At 47.2% G+C, this 18,966-nt stretch overlaps 1 protein-coding gene across 1 annotated transcript in view; it reads right to left on the reverse strand.

The window, feature by feature from the left end:
• Positions 1-6,842, reverse strand: part of MMP16 (matrix metallopeptidase 16) — a 299,874-nt gene extending 293,032 nt beyond the window's left edge. The window contains exon 1 of the mRNA XM_069731578.1: positions 6,473-6,842. Coding sequence (XP_069587679.1) covers positions 6,473-6,598 — 126 coding nt within the window. The 5' untranslated portion in view covers positions 6,599-6,842. The remainder of the gene's footprint in view (positions 1-6,472) is intronic.
• Between the last annotated feature and the right edge of the window lie 12,124 nt (positions 6,843-18,966).

The following is an 18,966-nucleotide window of genomic DNA, read 5'->3' on the forward strand; positions in this document are numbered from 1 at the left end:
AATAGACTGTAATGATGGAGATTGAAAATGAGCCAAGAACTAAGCTGAGATGCTGTGACACTGCAGTAATGTACTTTTATAATTCTGCATATTGTATTCTATCCATCTTCCCATCTATATTGTACCAATTTGTTGGCAAGTTAGCTAATGAAATTGCCATCTTCAGAGCGACATGGTTGAGACAAGAAGAACATAGTGAACTGGCTTCAATACTTTTCGCAACCAGCTTTAGAGGATCTGTAAAGTAAAGACTTTGCTAAAATAGTACTAAAATGCAGGTTTTAAAGAAATCCATGTTCTCTTTCTTTAGTTATCACCCACTGAAGTTATACACTAATGAGGCGCAAGTGGAGATGTGTTGGATGCTGACTTGTCTTCTCCTGCCAGTCTAGGTATTTCATGGTCCTTCGCCTGCCTGCGGTCTTTGACATGCGCCTTCCAAGGCAATGATGGTACTTGCGTGAGATTTTGACCAGTGGAGGAAGGTCATTGAAAGAGCAGTGCACTATCAGTCAGGGACCAGAGGAGGAGGGAAGGTAGAGGGGTCGGAGAATACCCTTCTGGCGGAGGCAGAAGATCAAGCGCAGAGTTCTTCAAAAAAGGTATCAATTTAATCTGCATTAAAGCGCCACTACTTCTGCTGACATTTCTTCTTTAACATCTTTATAGCACACTAGATTGTGGCCCGATTCTAACGCATCGGGTATTCTAGAACAGGGGTCCCCAACTCCAGTCCTCAAGGCCCACCAACATGTCATGTTTTCAGGATTTCCTTAGTCTTGCCCAGGTAATAATTGCATCACCTGTGCAATGCAAAGGAAATCCTGAAAACATGACCTGTTGGTGGGCCTTGAGGACTGGAGTTGGGGACCCCTGTTCTAGAATATGCATGTCCACGTAGTATATGGACAATGATGATTCCAGAATTCGCGGCAGACTGTGCCCGTCACTGATTGGTCGAGGCAACCTTTATGACATCATCGTCACCATGGCAACCATTATAACATCTACGTCGATACTGTGCCTGTCACTGATTGGTCGAGGCGAATTCGCGGCAGACTGTGCCCGTCGCTGATTGGTCGAGGCAACCTTTATGACATCATCGTCGCCATACTGTGCCCGTCGCTGATTGGTCGAGGCCTGGCGGCCTCGACCAATCAGAGACGCGGGATTTCCAGGACAGACAGACAGACAGAAAAACCCTTAGACAATTATATATATAGATAGATTACAAAGCAAAATAAGTTCTAACTGAACGTCAAGTTTCCTAGGGGACAAGTGAAAGAATTTGTCATCCAGAGGGTCAGACGTCTATAAGAAGTCCACATGACTTGCTCGTCTCTCTTCTCTGACACTATCGGCACCAGTTGCAAACCTTTTATTTATATAGGAGCTCAGCACAAACAGATGAGCTATCTGGGGACCATTAGTAAGGGCCCCCACAGACACTAAATTCAACCAAATGGAATCTGTCACTAGGATCAACCATAGGCATGCAGGTCACAGAAAGATGAATAAAACGATACATTAATACCTGACGTCTTATTCCAGAGAAATCCATGTTTTTTCTTAATATGTAAATGAGCTGTTAAGATCTATGGGCCGGACATAGATCTTCCTCACAATCTGCCTCCGGAGCTTATAATAAATGAAAGGAGGAGTTACCAGTGTGAGGCATGTAATGACTGACAGTCTGTTCTCCTGATCTACATGTCTCACACTGGTAACGCCTCCCTCCATTTATAATAAGCTCAGGAGGCAGATTCTCAGGGAGATCTATGTCCCACCCATAGATCTTAACTGCTCATTTCCATATTAAAAAGAATGTGGATTTCTCTGCAATAAGACATCAATTTGCAGATATCAAGGTATCATTTTATTCAGCTTCCTATAGCCTGTACGCCCATATAGACGGCTTAGGAGGGTTGGACCTACTGACAGATTCCTTTTAAAGGCTTACAGAAAAAAAAATATTTTAAACATTGAATGGAATAGAAGCTGCATAAATTCGTCTTCAATAGGCTGAGGCTCCCTCTAGTGGTGGCTGCAATCTGACGGAATTGTATGGTAATAAAAGAAACAAAATCTGGAAAATAAATTAATATAAAAGAAGTTAATCAAAACGGAAGCTCAGCAAAATGTGAATATCCAGCTTAACGGGGTTGAACAATCCCTAATTATTAGAAGGGTCCCTTGATGAAAAACTGATCAGACATTGTTCTCCTGCAGTTCCCCAGTAACTTGCTCTTCTCTGGTGAGAACTGTTTCCTTGCGGCACCATCATAGGGTAAATTACATATAATTCCTGGTATATGGCAGTCACTTGAGCTGCATCCTAGGCGAGCAGAGTCTGCACAGCAGGTGCCATCAGCAGATTGTAAGCGCTCTAATGGCAGCCTGTAGGGCAACGTCACCCTGCCCCATATGTGTTAGCAATCGCTAATAATAATGGAAAAATTATTTACAGTTTCAAACACTTTTCATCCATGGAAATATGAAGTCAGTGACTACAGCAATATGGAGGGAGCCTCACTGCTCGTCTCCCCGAGGCAAAAGCATCAGTTTCAGGCACTGGGAAAGTGTTATAAAGCTCCCATCCCCCATGTTTGAGGTGTAAGATGGGCACAGACTGACAGTAAAAAGCACAAAATCACACCAAGGCAAGAGAAAATCAAAGTTCACATTGTCCAACAATAGCAACATCTAGAATACAAGGAAGACGACATTTCAACAAATATTTTCAATCTGTTATTTTCATTTTTTCCCACAGTGGCACAGCTAGCGGCCCACTAAACAGATGTGACACCATTATATTTGGCAAATGTTCTAGATATATTTACACCACGGATATCCATATATAATAAAGATCCCACTCCGGAGAGAATCGTAGATGACAGCTTCCCTCTGGACCACTGATACTGCATGCAGAGAAGAGGTGGGAGCAACTCTGGAACTGTTATATGGAGACGTACGGAATCGACGGTCCTCTGGATGTAACACAGTACGTCACCGATCTACAGCAGGCACATTACCCAATTATCCGTCCTAATTCACTGATAATATCGTCGTGTGGGGCCGGTGACATAAATGGGCACACTGACCAATCTAACGGCAATCAGAATATCCCTTGCCCCAGTCCCCAAAGTGTAGAGCTACAAGTAAAACAGAGAAAATAGGAAGAAATATGTAGACTACCATAGAAAGGAAGAGACGAAGAGGAAGGGAGAAATAGAAAGAGAGAGAGAAAGTGAGAGAGAGCAAGAGAAATAAAGAGAGAGAGAAAGTGAGAGAAAGAGAAAGACAGAGAAAGAAAGAGAGCGAGAAAGAGAGAGAGTGAAAAAGAAAGAAAGAAAGAAAGAAAGAAAGAAAGAAAGAAAGAAAGAAAGAAAGAAAGAAAGAAAGAAAGAAAGAAAGAAAGAAAGAAAGAAAGGAGATAAGGAAAAAAGCAAGGAAGGAGGAAAATAAAGAAGGAAATAAGAAAGGAAGGGACAAAAAGAAATACAGGAAGGAAGGAAGAAAAATATACATGCATTGAATACAAAGATATTAGATACGAAATAGATTGATACACAAAACCATACAAAGATAAATTGATAGTGAACTGATAAAGATAGATAGATAGATAGATAGATAGATAGATAGATAGATAATAAATAGATAGATAGATAATAATAATAATTTTTATTTATATAGCGCCAACATATTCCGCAGCGCTTTACAAATTATAGAGGGGACTTGTACAGACAATAGACATTACAGCATAACAGACATACAGTTCAAAACAGATACCAGGAGGAATGAGGGCCCTGCTCGCAAGCTTACAAACTATGAGGAAAAGGGGAGACACGAGAGGTGGATGGTAACAATTGCTTTAGATAGATAGATAGATAGATAGATAGATAGATAGATAGATAGATAGATAGATAGATAGATAGATAGATAGATAGATAGATAATAGATAGAGAGAGAGTGTTAGATAGATAGATAGATAGATAGATAGATAGATAGATAGATAGATAGATAGATAGATAGATAGATAGATAGATAGATAGATAGATCTCAGAACCCCCAAGCCACAACTGTTTGCAGGGCACATAGAGCCATGTGGTGGGGTTTACTCTGGCTGTGGGGGGCTGCCCTGGCAGCCCCAGAATTACACACTGTAGCTCACTGTATCCATCTCATAGAAACAAAACATCTAGAAACTCAAACACAAGACCTTTCCCAGGGTTAGGAGAGCCAGTAACACTATGGGGTCCACACAGCACCCAGCCTGGGGTCAGGAGAGCCAGCAGCAGCACTATGATGTCCACACAGCACCCGGCCTGGGGTCAGGAAAGCCAGCGGCAGCACTATGGGGTCCAAACAGCACCTGGCCCGGGGTCAGGAGAGCCGGCGGCAACACTATGGGGTCCACACAGCACCTGACCCGGGGTCAGGAAAGCCAGCGGCAGCACTATGGGGTCCGTACAGCACCTGACCCGGGGTCAGGAAAGCCAGTGGCAGCACTATGGGGTTCACCCAGCACCCGGCCTGGGGTCAGGACAGCCAGTAACACTATGGGGTCCAAAAAGCACCCAGCCTGGGGTCAGGAGAGCTAGCAGCAGCACTACGGGGTCCACACAGAACCTGGCCCAGTGTCAGGAGAGCCGGCAGCAGTATGGGGTCCACATAGCACCCAGCCCGGGGTCAGGAGAGCCGGCAGCACTATGGGGTCCACATAGCATCCGGCCCGGGGTCAGGAGAGCCAGTAACACTATGGGGTCCAAAAAGCACCCAGCCTGGGGTCAGGAGAGCCGGCAGCACTATGGGGTCCACACAGCACCCGGCCCAGTGTCAGGAGAGCGGGCAGCAGTATGGGGTCCACATAGCACCCGGCCCGGGGTCAGGAGAGCCGGCAGCAGTATGGGGTCCACATAGCACCCGGCCCGGGGTCAGGAGAGCCGGCAGCAGTATGGGGTCCACATAGCACCCGGCCCGGGGTCAGGAGAGCCGGCAGCAGTATGGGGTCCACACAGCACCCGGCCCGGGGTCAGGAGAGCCAGCAGCACTGACAGCACTATGGGGTCCACATGGCACCCGGCCCGGGGTCAGGAGAGCCGGCAGCACTATGGGGTCAACACAGAATCCGGCCCGGGGTCAGGAGAGCCGGCAGCACTATGGGGTCCACACAGAATCCGGCCCGGGGTCAGGAGAGCCGGCAGCACTATGGGGTCCACACAGCACCCAGCCTGGGGTCAGGGGAGCCGGCAGCACTGTGGGGTCCACACGGCACCCGGCCTGAGGTCAGGGGAGCCGGCAGCACTGTGGGGTCCACACAGAATCCGGCCCGGGGTCAGGGGAGCCGGCAGCACTATGGGGTCCACATAGCACCCGGCCCGGGGTCAGGAGAGCTGGCAGCACTATGGGGTCCACATAGCACCCGGCCCGGGGTCAGGGGAGCCGGCAGCACTGTGGGGTCCACACAGAATCCGGCCTGGGGTCAGGGGAGCCGGCAGCACTATGGGGTCCACATAGCACCCGGCCTGGGGTCAGCAGAGCTGGCAGCACTATGGGGTCCACATAGCATCCGGCCCGGGGTCAGGGGAGCCGGCAGCACTATGGGGTCCACACAGCACCCGGCCCGGGGTCAGGAGAGCCGGCAGCACTGTGGGGTCCACACAGCACCCGGCCCGGGGTCAGGAGAGCCGGCAGCACTATGGGGTCCACACAGCACCCGGCCCGGGGTCAGGAGAGTCGGCAGCACTGTGGGGTCCACACAGCACCCGGCCCGGGGTCAGGAGAGTCGGCAGCACTATGGGGTCCACACAGCACCCGGCCCGGGGTCAGGGGAGCCGGCAGCACTGTGGGGTCCACATAGCACCCGGCCCGGGGTCAGCAGAGCTGGCAGCACTGTGGGGTCCACATAGCACCCGGCCCGGGGTCAGGGGAGCCGGCAGCACTGTGGGGTCCACACAGCACCCGGCCCGGGGTCAGGGGAGCCGGCAGCACTATGGGGTCTGCACAGCACCCGGCCCGGGGTCAGGGGAGCCGGCAGCACTATGGGGTCCACACAGCACCCGGCCCGGGGTCAGGGGAGCCGGCAGCACTGTGGGGTCCACATAGCACCCGGCCCGGGGTCAGGAGAGCTGGCAGCACTGTGGGGTCCACCCAACACCCTGACAGGGAAGTTCCCTTGTTTGTGCTGCCAAAGCTGACCTTCCTGTAAGAACAAAGCCGGAGCCCCGGGGCAGTGACCCTCGTGCTGTGGTCCCTCCACGTCTCGGGTGGACACTGAGGTCCATGGTAAGAGTCCGCTCAGTCAGCAGTGATGTGGCCGGGACTGGCAGGAGCATGCCCTGCACCTACTGATGCCACGGCAGGCTTAGGGCATAGGGCACCCCTCTGGCATATCCTGGGTTAAATCTAGGATGCATTATGAGACTTGTAGTGCTGGTCCGAGGAGAAGTAGCTGCTCAGAGACGGCTCTTACCTCTACATTGAAATACTGCTGCTCTGCAGACACGGCACATACAATCCACAGCAAGGCTTGCCACAGAAGCACCAATGAAAGCAAGAACCCGTGCGCCCTCCGAGAGCCGGCGGCGGTCCAGACCATGGTGAGCGGCTCAGGGGTCCTCCTCTGCCCGCACTGTCCCCGCACACTCAGCACCCGGGCACAAGAGCTGCTCTGCTGTGACGGGCAGACAATCCGCGGGGGCGCAGGAGCACTGGACCCTATTCATACCCAGCGGCCAGGCGGTGCCAGGGCTCCAGAGGAAGCAGCTCCTTGTGCCGGAGAGGCCTGTGCCCAGCCTGCTGCTGCCTCTCCTCTGTGCTCAGGCTCCTCTACGGGAATGTCCATCCTTCATCAGCAGAACTCCTCCTCTGGAGCTGCCTCGTCCTCCTTAAAGGAGACAGGCTGTAAAGACGAAGAAAGGAAGGAAGCGGGTCCCAGCCAGCCCCCTCCTCATTCATCTGCCCTGTATCTGGGTGTCGGCTTCTCCTACCCCAAACTGTCCGAGAGTCCCTGCAGCCCCGCAATGTGCAGAACCAGAAAATGGGGCATTGCCTGCTGTGTGTGATGGCTGCTGTGTGTGATGTCTGCTGTGTGTGATGTCTGCTGTGTGTGATGTCTGCTGTGTGTGATGTCTGCTGTGTGTGATGTCTGCTGTGTGTGGTGTCTGCTGTGTGTGATGCCTGCTGTGTGTGATGCTGTGTGTGATGTCTGCTGTGTGTGATGCCTGCTGTGTATGATGTCTGCTGTGTGTGATGTCTGCTGTGTGTGATGTCTGCTGTGTGTGATGCCTGCTGTGTGATGTCTGCTGTGTGTGATGTCTGCTGTGTGTGATGCCTGCTGTGTATGATGTCTGCTGTGTGTGATGTCTGCTGTGTGTGATGTCTGCTGTGTGTGATGCCTGCTGTGTGTGATGTCTGCTGTGTGTGATGCCTGCTGTGAAAGATGTCTGCTGTGTGTGATGTCTGCTGTGTATGATGCCTGCTGTGTGTGATGCCTGCTGTGTGTGATGTCTGCTGTGTGTGATGCCTGCTGTGTGTGATGTCTGCTGTGTGTGATGTCTGCTGTGTATGATGCCTGCTGTGTGTGATGTCTGCTGTGTGTGATGCCTGCTGTGTGTGATGCCTGCTGTGTGTGATGTCTGCTGTGTGTGATGTCTGCTGTGTGTGATGCCTGCTGTGTGTGATGTCTGCTGTGTGTGATGTCTGCTGTGTGTGATGTCTGCTGTGTGTGATGTCTGCTGTGTGTGATGTCTGCTGTGTGTGATGCCTGCTGTGTGTGATGCCTGCTGTGTGTGATGCGTGCTGTGTGTGATGTCTGCTGTGTGTGATGTCTGCTGTGTGTGATGCCTGCTGTGTGTGATGCCTGCTGTGTGTGATGCCTGCTGTGTGTGATGTCTGCTGTGTGTGATGCCTGCTGTGTGTGATGTCTGCTGTGTGATGTCTGCTGTGTGTGAGGTCTGCTGTGTGTGATGTCTGCTGTGTGTGATGTCTGCTGTGTGTGATGCCTGCTGTGTGTGATGCCTGCTGTGTATGATGTCTGCTGTGTGTGGTGTCTGCTGTGTGTGATGTGTGATGTCTGCTGTGTGATGTCTGCTGTGTGTGATGTCTGCTGTGTGTGATGTCTGCTGTGTGTGATGCCTGCTGTGAAAGATGTCTGCTGTGTGTGATGTCTGCTGTGTATGATGCCTGCTGTGTGTGATGCCTGCTGTGTGTGATGTCTGCTGTGTGTGATGCCTGCTGTGTGTGATGTCTGCTGTGTGTGATGTCTGCTGTGTGTGATGCCTGCTGTGTGTGATGCCTGCTGTGTGTGATGCCTGCTGTGTGTGATGTCTGCTGTGTGTGATGTCTGCTGTGTGTGATGTCTGCTGTGTGTGATGTCTGCTGTGTGTGATGTCTGCTGTGTGTGATGTCTGCTGTGTGTGATGCCTGCTGTGTGTGATGCCTGCTGTGTGTGATGTCTGCTGTGTGTGATGTCTGCTGTGTGTGATGTCTGCTGTGTGTGATGTCTGCTGTGTGTGATGTCTGCTGTGTGTGATGCCTGCTGTGTGTGATGTCTGCTGTGTGTGATGCCTGCTGTGTGTGATGCCTGCTGTGTGTGATGCCTGCTGTGTGTGATGTCTGCTGTGTGTGATGCCTGCTGTGTGTGATGCCTGCTGTGTGTGATGTCTGCTGTGTGTGATGTCTGCTGTGTGTGATGTCTGCTGTGTGTGATGTCTGCTGTGTGTGATGTCTGCTGTGTGTGATGTCTGCTGTGTGTGATGTCTGCTGTGTGTGATGCCTGCTGTGTGTGATGTCTGCTGTGTGTGATGCCTGCTGTGTGATGTCTGCTGTGTGTGATGTCTGCTGTGTGATGTCTGCTGTGTGTGATGTCTGCTGTGTGTGATGTCTGCTGTGTGTGATGCCTGCTGTGTGTGATGTCTGCTGAGTATGATGTCTGCTGTGTGTGATGTCTGCTGTGTGTGATGTCTGCTGTGTATGATGCCTGCTGTGTGTGATGGGTGCTGTGTATGATGCCTGCTGTGTATGATGTCTGCTGTGTGTGATGTCTGCTGTGTGTGATGTCTGCTGTGTGATGTCTGCTGTGTGTGATGTCTGCTGTGTATGATGTCTGCTGTGTGTGATGTCTGCTGTGAATGATACCTGCTGTGTGTGATGTCTGCTGTGTGTGATGTCTGCTGTGTATGATGCCTGCTGTTTGTGATGTCTGCTGTGTGTGATGTCTGCTGTGTGTGATGTCTGCTGTGAATGATACCTGCTGTGTATGATGTCTGCTGTGTGTGATGCCTGCTGTGTATGATGTCTGCTGTGTGTTATGTCTGCTGTGTGTGATGCCTGCTGTGTGTGATGTCTGCTGTGTGTGATGCCTGCTGTGTATGATGCCTGCTGTGAGTGATGTCTGCTGTGTGTGATGCCTGCTGTGTATGATGCCTGCTGTGAATGATGTCTGCTGTGTGTGATGTCTGCTGTGTGTGATGTCTGCTGTGTGTGATGTCTGCTGTGTATGATGCCTGCTGTGTATGATGCCTGCTGTGTGTGATGCCTGCTGTGAGTGATGTCTGCTGTGTGTGATGCCTGCTGTGTGTGATGTCTGCTGTGTGTGATGCCTGCTGTGTGTGATGTCTGCTGTGTATGATGTCTGCTGTGTGTGATGCCTGCTGTGTGTGATGCCTGCTGTGTATGATGCCTGCTGTGAAAGATGTCTGCTGTGTGTGATGTCTGCTGTGTATGATGCCTGCTGTGTGTGATGCCTGCTGTGTGATGTCTGCTGTGTGTGATGCCTGCTGTGTGTGATGTCTGCTGTGTGTGATGCCTGCTGTGTGTGATGCCTGCTGTGTGTGATGCCTGCTGTGTGTGATGTCTGCTGTGTGTGATGTCTGCTGTGTGTGATGTCTGCTGTGTGTGATGTCTGCTGTGTGTGATGTCTGCTGTGTGTGATGTCTGCTGTGTATGATGCCTGCTGTGTGTGATGCCTGCTGTGTGATGTCTGCTGTGTGTGATGTCTGCTGTGAATGATACCTGCTGTGTGTGATGCCTGCTGTGTGTGATGCCTGCTGTGTGTGATGCCTGCTGTGTGTGATGTCTGCTGTGTGTGATGTCTGCTGTGTGTGATGTCTGCTGTGTGTGATGTCTGCTGTGTGTGATGTCTGCTGTGTGTGATGTCTGCTGTGTATGATGCCTGCTGTGTGTGATGCCTGCTGTGTGATGTCTGCTGTGTGTGATGCCTGCTGTGTGTGATGTCTGCTGTGTGTGATGCCTGCTGTGTGTGATGCCTGCTGTGTGTGATGCCTGCTGTGTGTGATGTCTGCTGTGTGTGATGTCTGCTGTGTGTGATGTCTGCTGTGTGTGATGCCTGCTGTGTGTGATGTCTGCTGTGTATGATGTCTGCTGTGTATGATGTCTGCTGTGTGTGATGCCTGCTGTGTGTGATGCCTGCTGTGTGTGATGCCTGCTGTGTGTGATGCCTGCTGTGTGTGATGTCTGCTGTGTGTGATGTCTGCTGTGTGTGATGTCTGCTGTGTGTGATGCCTGCTGTGTATGATGTCTGCTGTGTATGATGTCTGCTGTGTATGATGCCTGCTGTGTGTGATGTCTGCTGTGTGTGATGCCTGCTGTGTATGATGTCTGCTGTGTGTGATGCCTGCTGTGTATGATGCCTGCTTTGTGTGATGCCTGCTGTGTGTGATGTCTGCTGTGTGTGATGTCTGCTGTGTATGATGCCTGCTGTGTATGATGCCTGCTTTGTGTGATGCCTGCTTTGTGTGATGCCTGCTGTGTGTGATGTCTGCTGTGTGTGATGCCCGCTGCGCAGCACGAGACCCGGTGACTCTGAAAAGCGGTGACATCAGTAACATCACCGCTCTTCAGATATTCCGGGTCTTGTGCTGAGTTCGGCGACTGAAGAGCGGTACTGTTACTACCGTCACCGCTCTTCAGAGTCGCTGGGTCTCGCCAGGTCTGGGCTAGTAGTGGGGTGTCTGATAGACTCCTCTCCATTACTTACACCAGGGATTGATAGCAGCTGACATTACGCAGCTGACATCAACCCTAAAAGTCATTACACATACCAGAATAAAATGCTCTGGCGGCTGGGAAAAGCAGTAGAGTTAGCTCCCGACGCCTGGGAATAGCGCTAACTACAACTGTCATCATCCTTGCCTCATCTCCCTGCGAAGCATTTCTGCTGTATTTATATGCTCTGATCTCAGGCCACTAAACTAGTGGTGGCCGACAATACTGAAGTCATTCGCTTGTTTCCCGGCCTCTTTACACAAACTGAGAAACAATGAAGGGAACAGAACAATCACAATTAGATCAATCTGTCCCCATACAGTATCATGTTATCAGCAGCACATCTACAGTTTATAGCGGCGATGTGCTGGTGAGAACAAGGACTTCTGTTCCCACATAAACAATCCAATAACTCGATGAATAGGCAGCATTTTGCTTGTTTAGTATAATACACCCCATAGCCCTCCATATATTATAATGTGCACCTCCGTCCTCTATATAGTATAATACACTCCTCAGTCCTCCATATATTATAATGTGCACCTCAGTCCTCCATATATTATAATGTGCACCTCAGTCCTCCATATAGTATAATACACTCCTCAGTCCTCCATATAGTATAATACACTCCTGAGTCCTACATATAGTATAATACACTCCTTCATATAGTTTAATACACTCCTCAGTCCTCCATATAGTATAATACACTTTTCAGTCCTCCATATAGTATAATACACTCTTCATAGTCCTCCATATATTAAAATACACTGCAATTCCTCCAATAGAGTATAATACACTCCTTATAGTACTCCATATATTAAAATACACTGCAATTCCTTCATATAGTATAATACACTCCTCAGTCCTCTATATAGTATAATGTACTGCCACAGTCCTCCATATAGTATAATACACTCCTCAGTCCTCTATATAGTATAATATACTGCCACAGTCCTCCAAATAGTATAATACATTCCTCATAGTGCTCCATATAGTATAATGCACCGCCATTGTCATCCATGTAGTACAATTCACTTCCCATAGTATAATGCACCCCATAGTTCTTCATATAGTATAATGTATTCCCCATAGACCTCGATACAGTATAACGCAGCCCACATATAGTATATTGATGCCACCCCAGAGTACAATGCAGCCACCCCACAGAGTATATTGTAGCCCCCTGAGTATAATGTAACCCCCCAGAGAATATAATGCAGCCCCCTCATATAGTATAATGCAGCCCCTGCATTTTTAATATATGGTAGCCCACTCATAGAGCATAATGCAGTCCCCCATAGAATGTAGCCCCTCCATAGAATACAATGCAGCCCTCCTCATATAGTATAATGCAGCTCCCCATAGAATATAATGTAGTCCCCTCATAGAGTGTGATGCAATCACCCCTCATAGAATATAATACAGCCCCCCATAGAATATAATGTAGCCCCCAGAAAATGTAATACAGCCCCCCATAGAATATAATGCAGTCCCCCACAGAATATAATACAGCACCCCATAGAATGCAATACAGCCCCCCATAGAATATAATACATCCCCCGTAGAATATAATATAGCCCCCATAGAATATAATGTAGCCCCCATAGAATGTAATACAGCCCTCCCCATAGAATGTAATACAGCCCTCCCATAGAATGTAATACAGCCCGCTGCCCCCCATAGAATGTAATACAACGCTCCCCCATAGAATGTAAGACAGCCCCCCATAGAATGTAATACAGCACAGCCCCCATAGAATATAATACAGCACAGCCCCCGTAGAATGTAATACAGCACAGCCCCCATAGAATGTAATACAGCACAGGCCCCATAGAATGTAATACAGCCCTTCCCCATAGAATGTAATGCAGCTCTTCCCCATAGAATGTAATGCAGCTAGCCCCCATAGAATGTAATGCAGTCGGCCCCCATAGAATGTAATGCAGCCAGCCCCCATAGAATGTAATGCAGCCAGCCCCCATAGAATGTAATGCAGCCAGCCCCCACAGAATGTAATGCAGCCAGCCCCCATAGAATGTAATGCATCACAGCCCCCATAGAATATAATACAGCCCCCCCATTAGCCCCACAATCCAGTTATCACTCATTGATATATTAAGAAAAAAAACACTCACCTCTCCTCGTGCCCCACGCTGCTCCCGACTCTGGTCTTGGGTCATAGATGCCGGTATAGTTGAATGCGGGGCGGGGAGTGTGCTGACCGCGGGGGAGTATGCTGACAGCGGGGGGAGTTTGCTGACAGCAGCACACTCGAGCAGCCCACTACTGCCACCGGCCCTTCTGGCATTTGCCAGAACTGATGGCCAGTCCGGCCCTGATTGTCGTTGTGGCTGCACACTACGTAACAATGTAAGGGATATGAGGAGGTATCCATAAATATAAATGTTTGCCTTCCTTGTAATGCTATTGTAAATAATTCATGTTGTGCATAATGTCCTTGCATTTCTCTTGCCCGTCCCGGTACTGTAGTGTAGAGTGTAGATAGTTAAAGTAGGAGAAGCTAACGGCCGTTAACCTGGGGAGCATCTGGGATTTGAATCAGATGGGCGGGAGCGCCCTGACAGGGCGGTTAGCTCTGTAATGTTAAGGATAAGAGCCCAGTCATACAGTATTCAGGGTCAGGAGAAGTGCTGACAGTGCAAAATAAGTGGGACTGCAGTTGCCAGAAGAAGACTAAGCAGTATTGGCAGGTCACTCAGAATATGGCGGCTTGTTATGTGGGTGGATGTTCTCGAGACCGGGGCGAAGCAGTTTAGAGGTTCCCCTGCTGGAGCAGGACTGAGCAGTATGTGCTGTGTACCAGAAGCAGTAAAGTTTCTCATTTAACCCTCCGTCACATACAATATTCGGACTAACGAGTTCACATACAATGTGCCTGTCAGGCGCCTGCTGGAAAAATACCTATAATATCTAATGTTTGCAATTTCAGTGCTCTAAAAGTGATAAGTGACCTTCATAGGGATGTAATAAAAGAGACTACACATAATCAGTTGCAAAAAAAACCATTTACTTAACATAAAGCTAATAACTATGAAATACAAACTTTTCAAAACTCCCGCCAAATAGTCCTCAGTTCGACTCTCTCAAAAAAATGTACAAAGAAAATTTTTGAACACAAACTTAATTTTAAGGTACCTTAAGTACTATTAAAAACATATTCAATCAGAAGTAGATGCTGAGGTTTCCCCAGAAAAGTCACACTTGCAGAGCAAATAGCAAGAATTACACACCATTTTTGCATGTGTCAGGCAAATTGCTTTATGACATTTGAAACATTCATAATTTGAAAGCCTTCTGGTTCCGCTTTCCGTTTGGCAGGTGGTGCATCTCTTCTTTTGTGAGGTGGTGCAGATAGTGACTTTTCACCATCATCTTCTGGGCGGAACCTTTTGAGCTGAACTTGAAGGCGAGAGGGAATACCGATTGTTTTCACGCTTCTCCTGCGTAGCTCTCCAAGTACTAGTTCATGGGCCAATTTTTTCAGATACAATCGTCTACGGAGTGGTTCAAGCTTGTTTTCAAGATAAATTACTTGTGAATTTATACCACCCAAATTCAACATAGCAAAAAATATGACCATTGGCCAGCGTTTGATGTTTCTGCTGACGTTGAAAGTGGAGCACATCTGATCTGTATCCACACCCCCTTTGGTGGCATTGTAAAATGTAATTATCTCCGGGTTTTTTTCTGCCCCAGTCCCAGGATCGATGGCAGCATCATCATGAAGTGTTGATAGAAGAAGTACGATTTTTTTGGCATGTGGTACATAGGAAACTAAAGCCTTTCCATTATGGAATGCAAACATACTGCTGTACTGTTGTCTCTCTTTCACACTTACAAACTGTGGCGGCAATTCCCTTTTGTTTTTTCTTACAGTTCCCACATATGACAGCTTCTGAATTTTCAGATAATCAATCAGATCACAACTTGTAAACCAATTGTCAGCTGTAATATTGCGACCCGATCCAAATAAGGGTTCAGCCAGTCTTTTTACAACATCAATGGGTTTGTTGCTCACACAGTAAGGACCTTCTGGTTGTTTTCCTGCATAAACTTCCAGGTTGTAAGTGTAGGTCTTACTGGCATCAACAAGGGCATACATTTTTATTCCATATTTGTTTGGCTTTGATGGAATATATTGACGAAAGGCACATCTACCACGAAAACCAGGGAGCATTTCGTCAATAGTGAGATTCTCTCCAGGGTAATAACTTTGTTTACAGTTTACAACAAATCTTTGAAATATATCACGAATTGGAGCAAGTCGGTCATGTGTTTTGCGTTCGGTTCGGGTAGTTCTGTCGTCAAACCGAAGGCAACGAATTAGAATCTTGAATCTGTTTATGGACATAACAAGGCTAAATTTTTCAACTCCATCCCCATCTTTACCCCAAAGTTCCTCCAAACTTTGTCTATTTGCCCTATAAGCTCCTGCAAGGTACAGTAATCCAAAAAAAGCACGCAGTTCTATTTCATCTGTGGGCTTGATGGTTCTGTTGCAGATGTACTTGTCCTTTATAATGTCTATATATTGGTTGGTATATGTGACAATAGAGTCCAGAATGTCATCTGTAAATATACTGTTCCAGCATTCAACTGCAGTTTTTGCATTACGTGCAGTTCCTATTACTGCAGGAAGGTGAGTAATAATGTTTAAAGGTTCCCTACATTTTTTCTGGAATGGCTTCTTGTTCCATTTAGTATTTTTATCTTTTCCAATATAATATGATCCAACTTCTTCATCCTCACCACTGTCACCATCTTGCTCTGTTTCAGAATCCAGGACACATTCTTCCACCTCATCATGAGAATCAATCTCAATTTCCTCTCCTAAATCCTCATTCAGTGTGAGGTCTCTATCATCTAACAGCATGTTTGTTACTTCCTCAACATCAAGTTGTTTGGATAAATTGCACATTTTCCTCTCCATTTCAGCAGATAATCTGAAGCAAGAGAAGGAATATGTTAGGGAACTATTGTATATGCCTGAGCAGCACACTTTCTTTTATAAAATCTCCCTTATTTCTATGAAATATCCTCACATTTTGTGCTATACATTCATAAAACAAGCTAAATAAACTATTGTGATGAAAAAAAAACATAAAATACCAACCTTACTGAATGTGACGTATTCACATACAATGAGCCTGAGAGATCTGTGCAGCTATATCCTCTGCCCTGAAGCTCTGAAATCCAATTGTGATATCAGGTTTCACAGACCTTCAAGAGACAGGAGACTACCTGGAGGGAGGGGGTTTCCTCACAATCTGGTGAGGAAGGAGAAATGAAAGTAAAAGAGAAGCGCCTGTCAGATCAGTTGTATGTGACGGAGGGTTAAAGTTGGAGCTGGACTGTGTCTCTGTTTTTGAAGTAGACTTAAAGCCGCAATGCTCCTCTGGGTAATATGCTAATTATGCAAATTGTCTCTTGAGAGAGGAAGAGAGCTAGAACTCTAGTGCAACCTATTGGAAGGTAGCAATCCTACAAGTCAATGTTGACCCCTTAACGAGCCTTGTCATATGATTTAGGATAACAAATGTCTGGGAAGAAGTCTCGCCCACCCAGGGAAAGCCTTGACAGTGTGAAGAATGAAACAGAAGGTATGCTGACTGAGAGCCGTGGAGTGTATATGACGGGAGACCAGGGCGTGCTAGAGGCTTTTACCTCAGCCACTACCACCGCCCCGACGCTCACTCACAATGACACCGTGTGATAGTCACCACAACTTCAAATCTTCAGAATTTTTGGTTGCAAATGACTTTGCCCCCGATGTTCACAGTATACGTTGCTTGTGACAAGGCTGCTTTTCTTTTTGTTCTTCAGAGCCAAATTGCAACTCTGAAATAGTTAGAGATAATTCACAATGATATTTTAGTTATTTAGTTATTTACTCTTTTACATATCACCATTAATTCTGCAGCGCTTTACAGTTTGCACAAATTATTATCACTGTTCCCATTGGGCCTCACAATTTAATTCCCTATCAGCATGTGTTTAGAGGATGGGAGGAAACCGGCACAAACTCGGGGAGAACATACAAACTCCTTGCTGATGTCCTTGGTGGGACTGGAACCCAGGAGCCCAGAGCTGCCAGGCTGCAGTGCTAATACGATTGTTCTGTCCCCATAAAGCTTCATGTTATCAGCAGCACATCCCCAGTTTATACGAGACAATGCACTGCCAATAATGATTTTTTTTTTCCTGGCAGTAACGGTCTGATCACCCTACGAATGAGCATTTTGCTCATTCACCTGTTGTTGCTGCATGTTTACACCGGCAGACAATCTCGACCAAGGTTTCCTACGATCGCTCATTCTCCAGTTATCCAGTTGCCTAAATGCACAATGAGCCTTAAGGCCGGGGTCACACTTGGTAGTGTGATGCGAGAAACTCGCACGAGTCTCTCGCCGCATCAATACCCGGCACTGCAGCCGCCAGCGGTTCGGACCGGAGCGTTCAGCTGCATAGAAATGCATGCTGCCGCACCCTCCGGTCCCGAGTGCCGGCGGCAGTTTTGTGCACCTTGAGGGGTGCAGTTTTTAGAATGCAGTCACTTTTAGGTATTTCCTGTTATATTGACCAACTTTTAACCCTTATAACGTCCTAAAAAAAAAATGTTTCGAAAATTGTGCTGATGTAAAGTAGACATGTGGGAAAGGTTATTTATTAGCTATTCTGTATGACACCTCTCTCTGATTTAAGGGCAAAAAAAATTAAAAGTTTGCAAATTCCAAAATTTTCCAAAATTTTGCCAAATTTCCTTTTTTTTTTCATAAATGAAAGCAAGTCATATCGAAGAAATGTTACCACTATCATGAAGTACAATATGTCACGAAAAAACCATCTCAGAATCAGCGGGATCTGTTGAAGCGTTCCAGAGGTATTATCTCATAAAGTGACAGTGGTCAGGATTGTAAAAATTGGCTCGGTCATTAAGGGGTTAAACAACGCAGTTGTTGATTGCTGGATTGTGTGCACCCTGGGACCCTCCAGTCAAACACTAATGAACTCTAAAAAATCCTTCTTCTCCCAGTATCGTACCTGTAAACCTTGAAATGGACCTCAAATGGGGCCAGGTAAATTATGCCCCAAAATAAATCTATTTGGTTTTTCCACCAACACAGAAGAGGATTCTTTACTGTTAGGGCAGTGAGAATCTGGAATTGCTTGCCTGAGGAGGTGGTGATGGCGAACTCAGTCGAGGGGTTCAAGAGAGGCCTGGATGTCTTCCTGGAGCAGAACAATATTGTATCATACAATTATTAGGTTATGTAGAAGGACGTAGATCTGGGGATTTATTATGATGGAATATAGGCTGAACTGGATGGACAAATGTCTTTTTTCGGCCTTACTAACTATGTTACTATGTTACTATGTTACTATGTATTTGATGGGTGTTTTTGTAGTAATCGTGGACAGATTTAGTGAATGGGGATAAAAATGTGAGAAGGTTTTATAATAATAATAATAATAATAATAAATGGATAATTACATGGTTTTGGTTTGGATCTAGAAAACATTTTTTCTAAAACAAGGGGACGGTTTTTTTTTATGCCGTTACAATCAGTTCTGCTGTACAGATCCCCCTTACATCTTCTCCGGACAAATGTATCTTTGCTTTTAGCAAAATATTCCTCTAGCTGCACAAATAATATCTTCTTGTTCTCCTATCTTCTAATAACCACATCACACGGTGGCCTAATGGGTTTTGGGCGAGCGGCGCACACTCTCCATGAAACGGCCGACCACAGAAGATTGGAATTAACGTTTAAAGGCTTGAAGCCTCCCTTACAAAATAGCAATTATCAGAAACGCACGCCAGTCCCCAATCTGCGTCCTATGTCAGTAGGAATCACATCTTCTATAGCAATATTTGTACATTTTTTTGCGCTCTCCTTCTTTTGTGATCTTATTTTAAATAGGTTTCCCAAGCATGTG

The sequence above is a fragment of the Ranitomeya imitator genome, chromosome 6 (assembly GCF_032444005.1).
Source record: "Ranitomeya imitator isolate aRanImi1 chromosome 6, aRanImi1.pri, whole genome shotgun sequence".
NCBI lineage: Eukaryota > Metazoa > Chordata > Amphibia > Anura > Dendrobatidae > Ranitomeya > Ranitomeya imitator.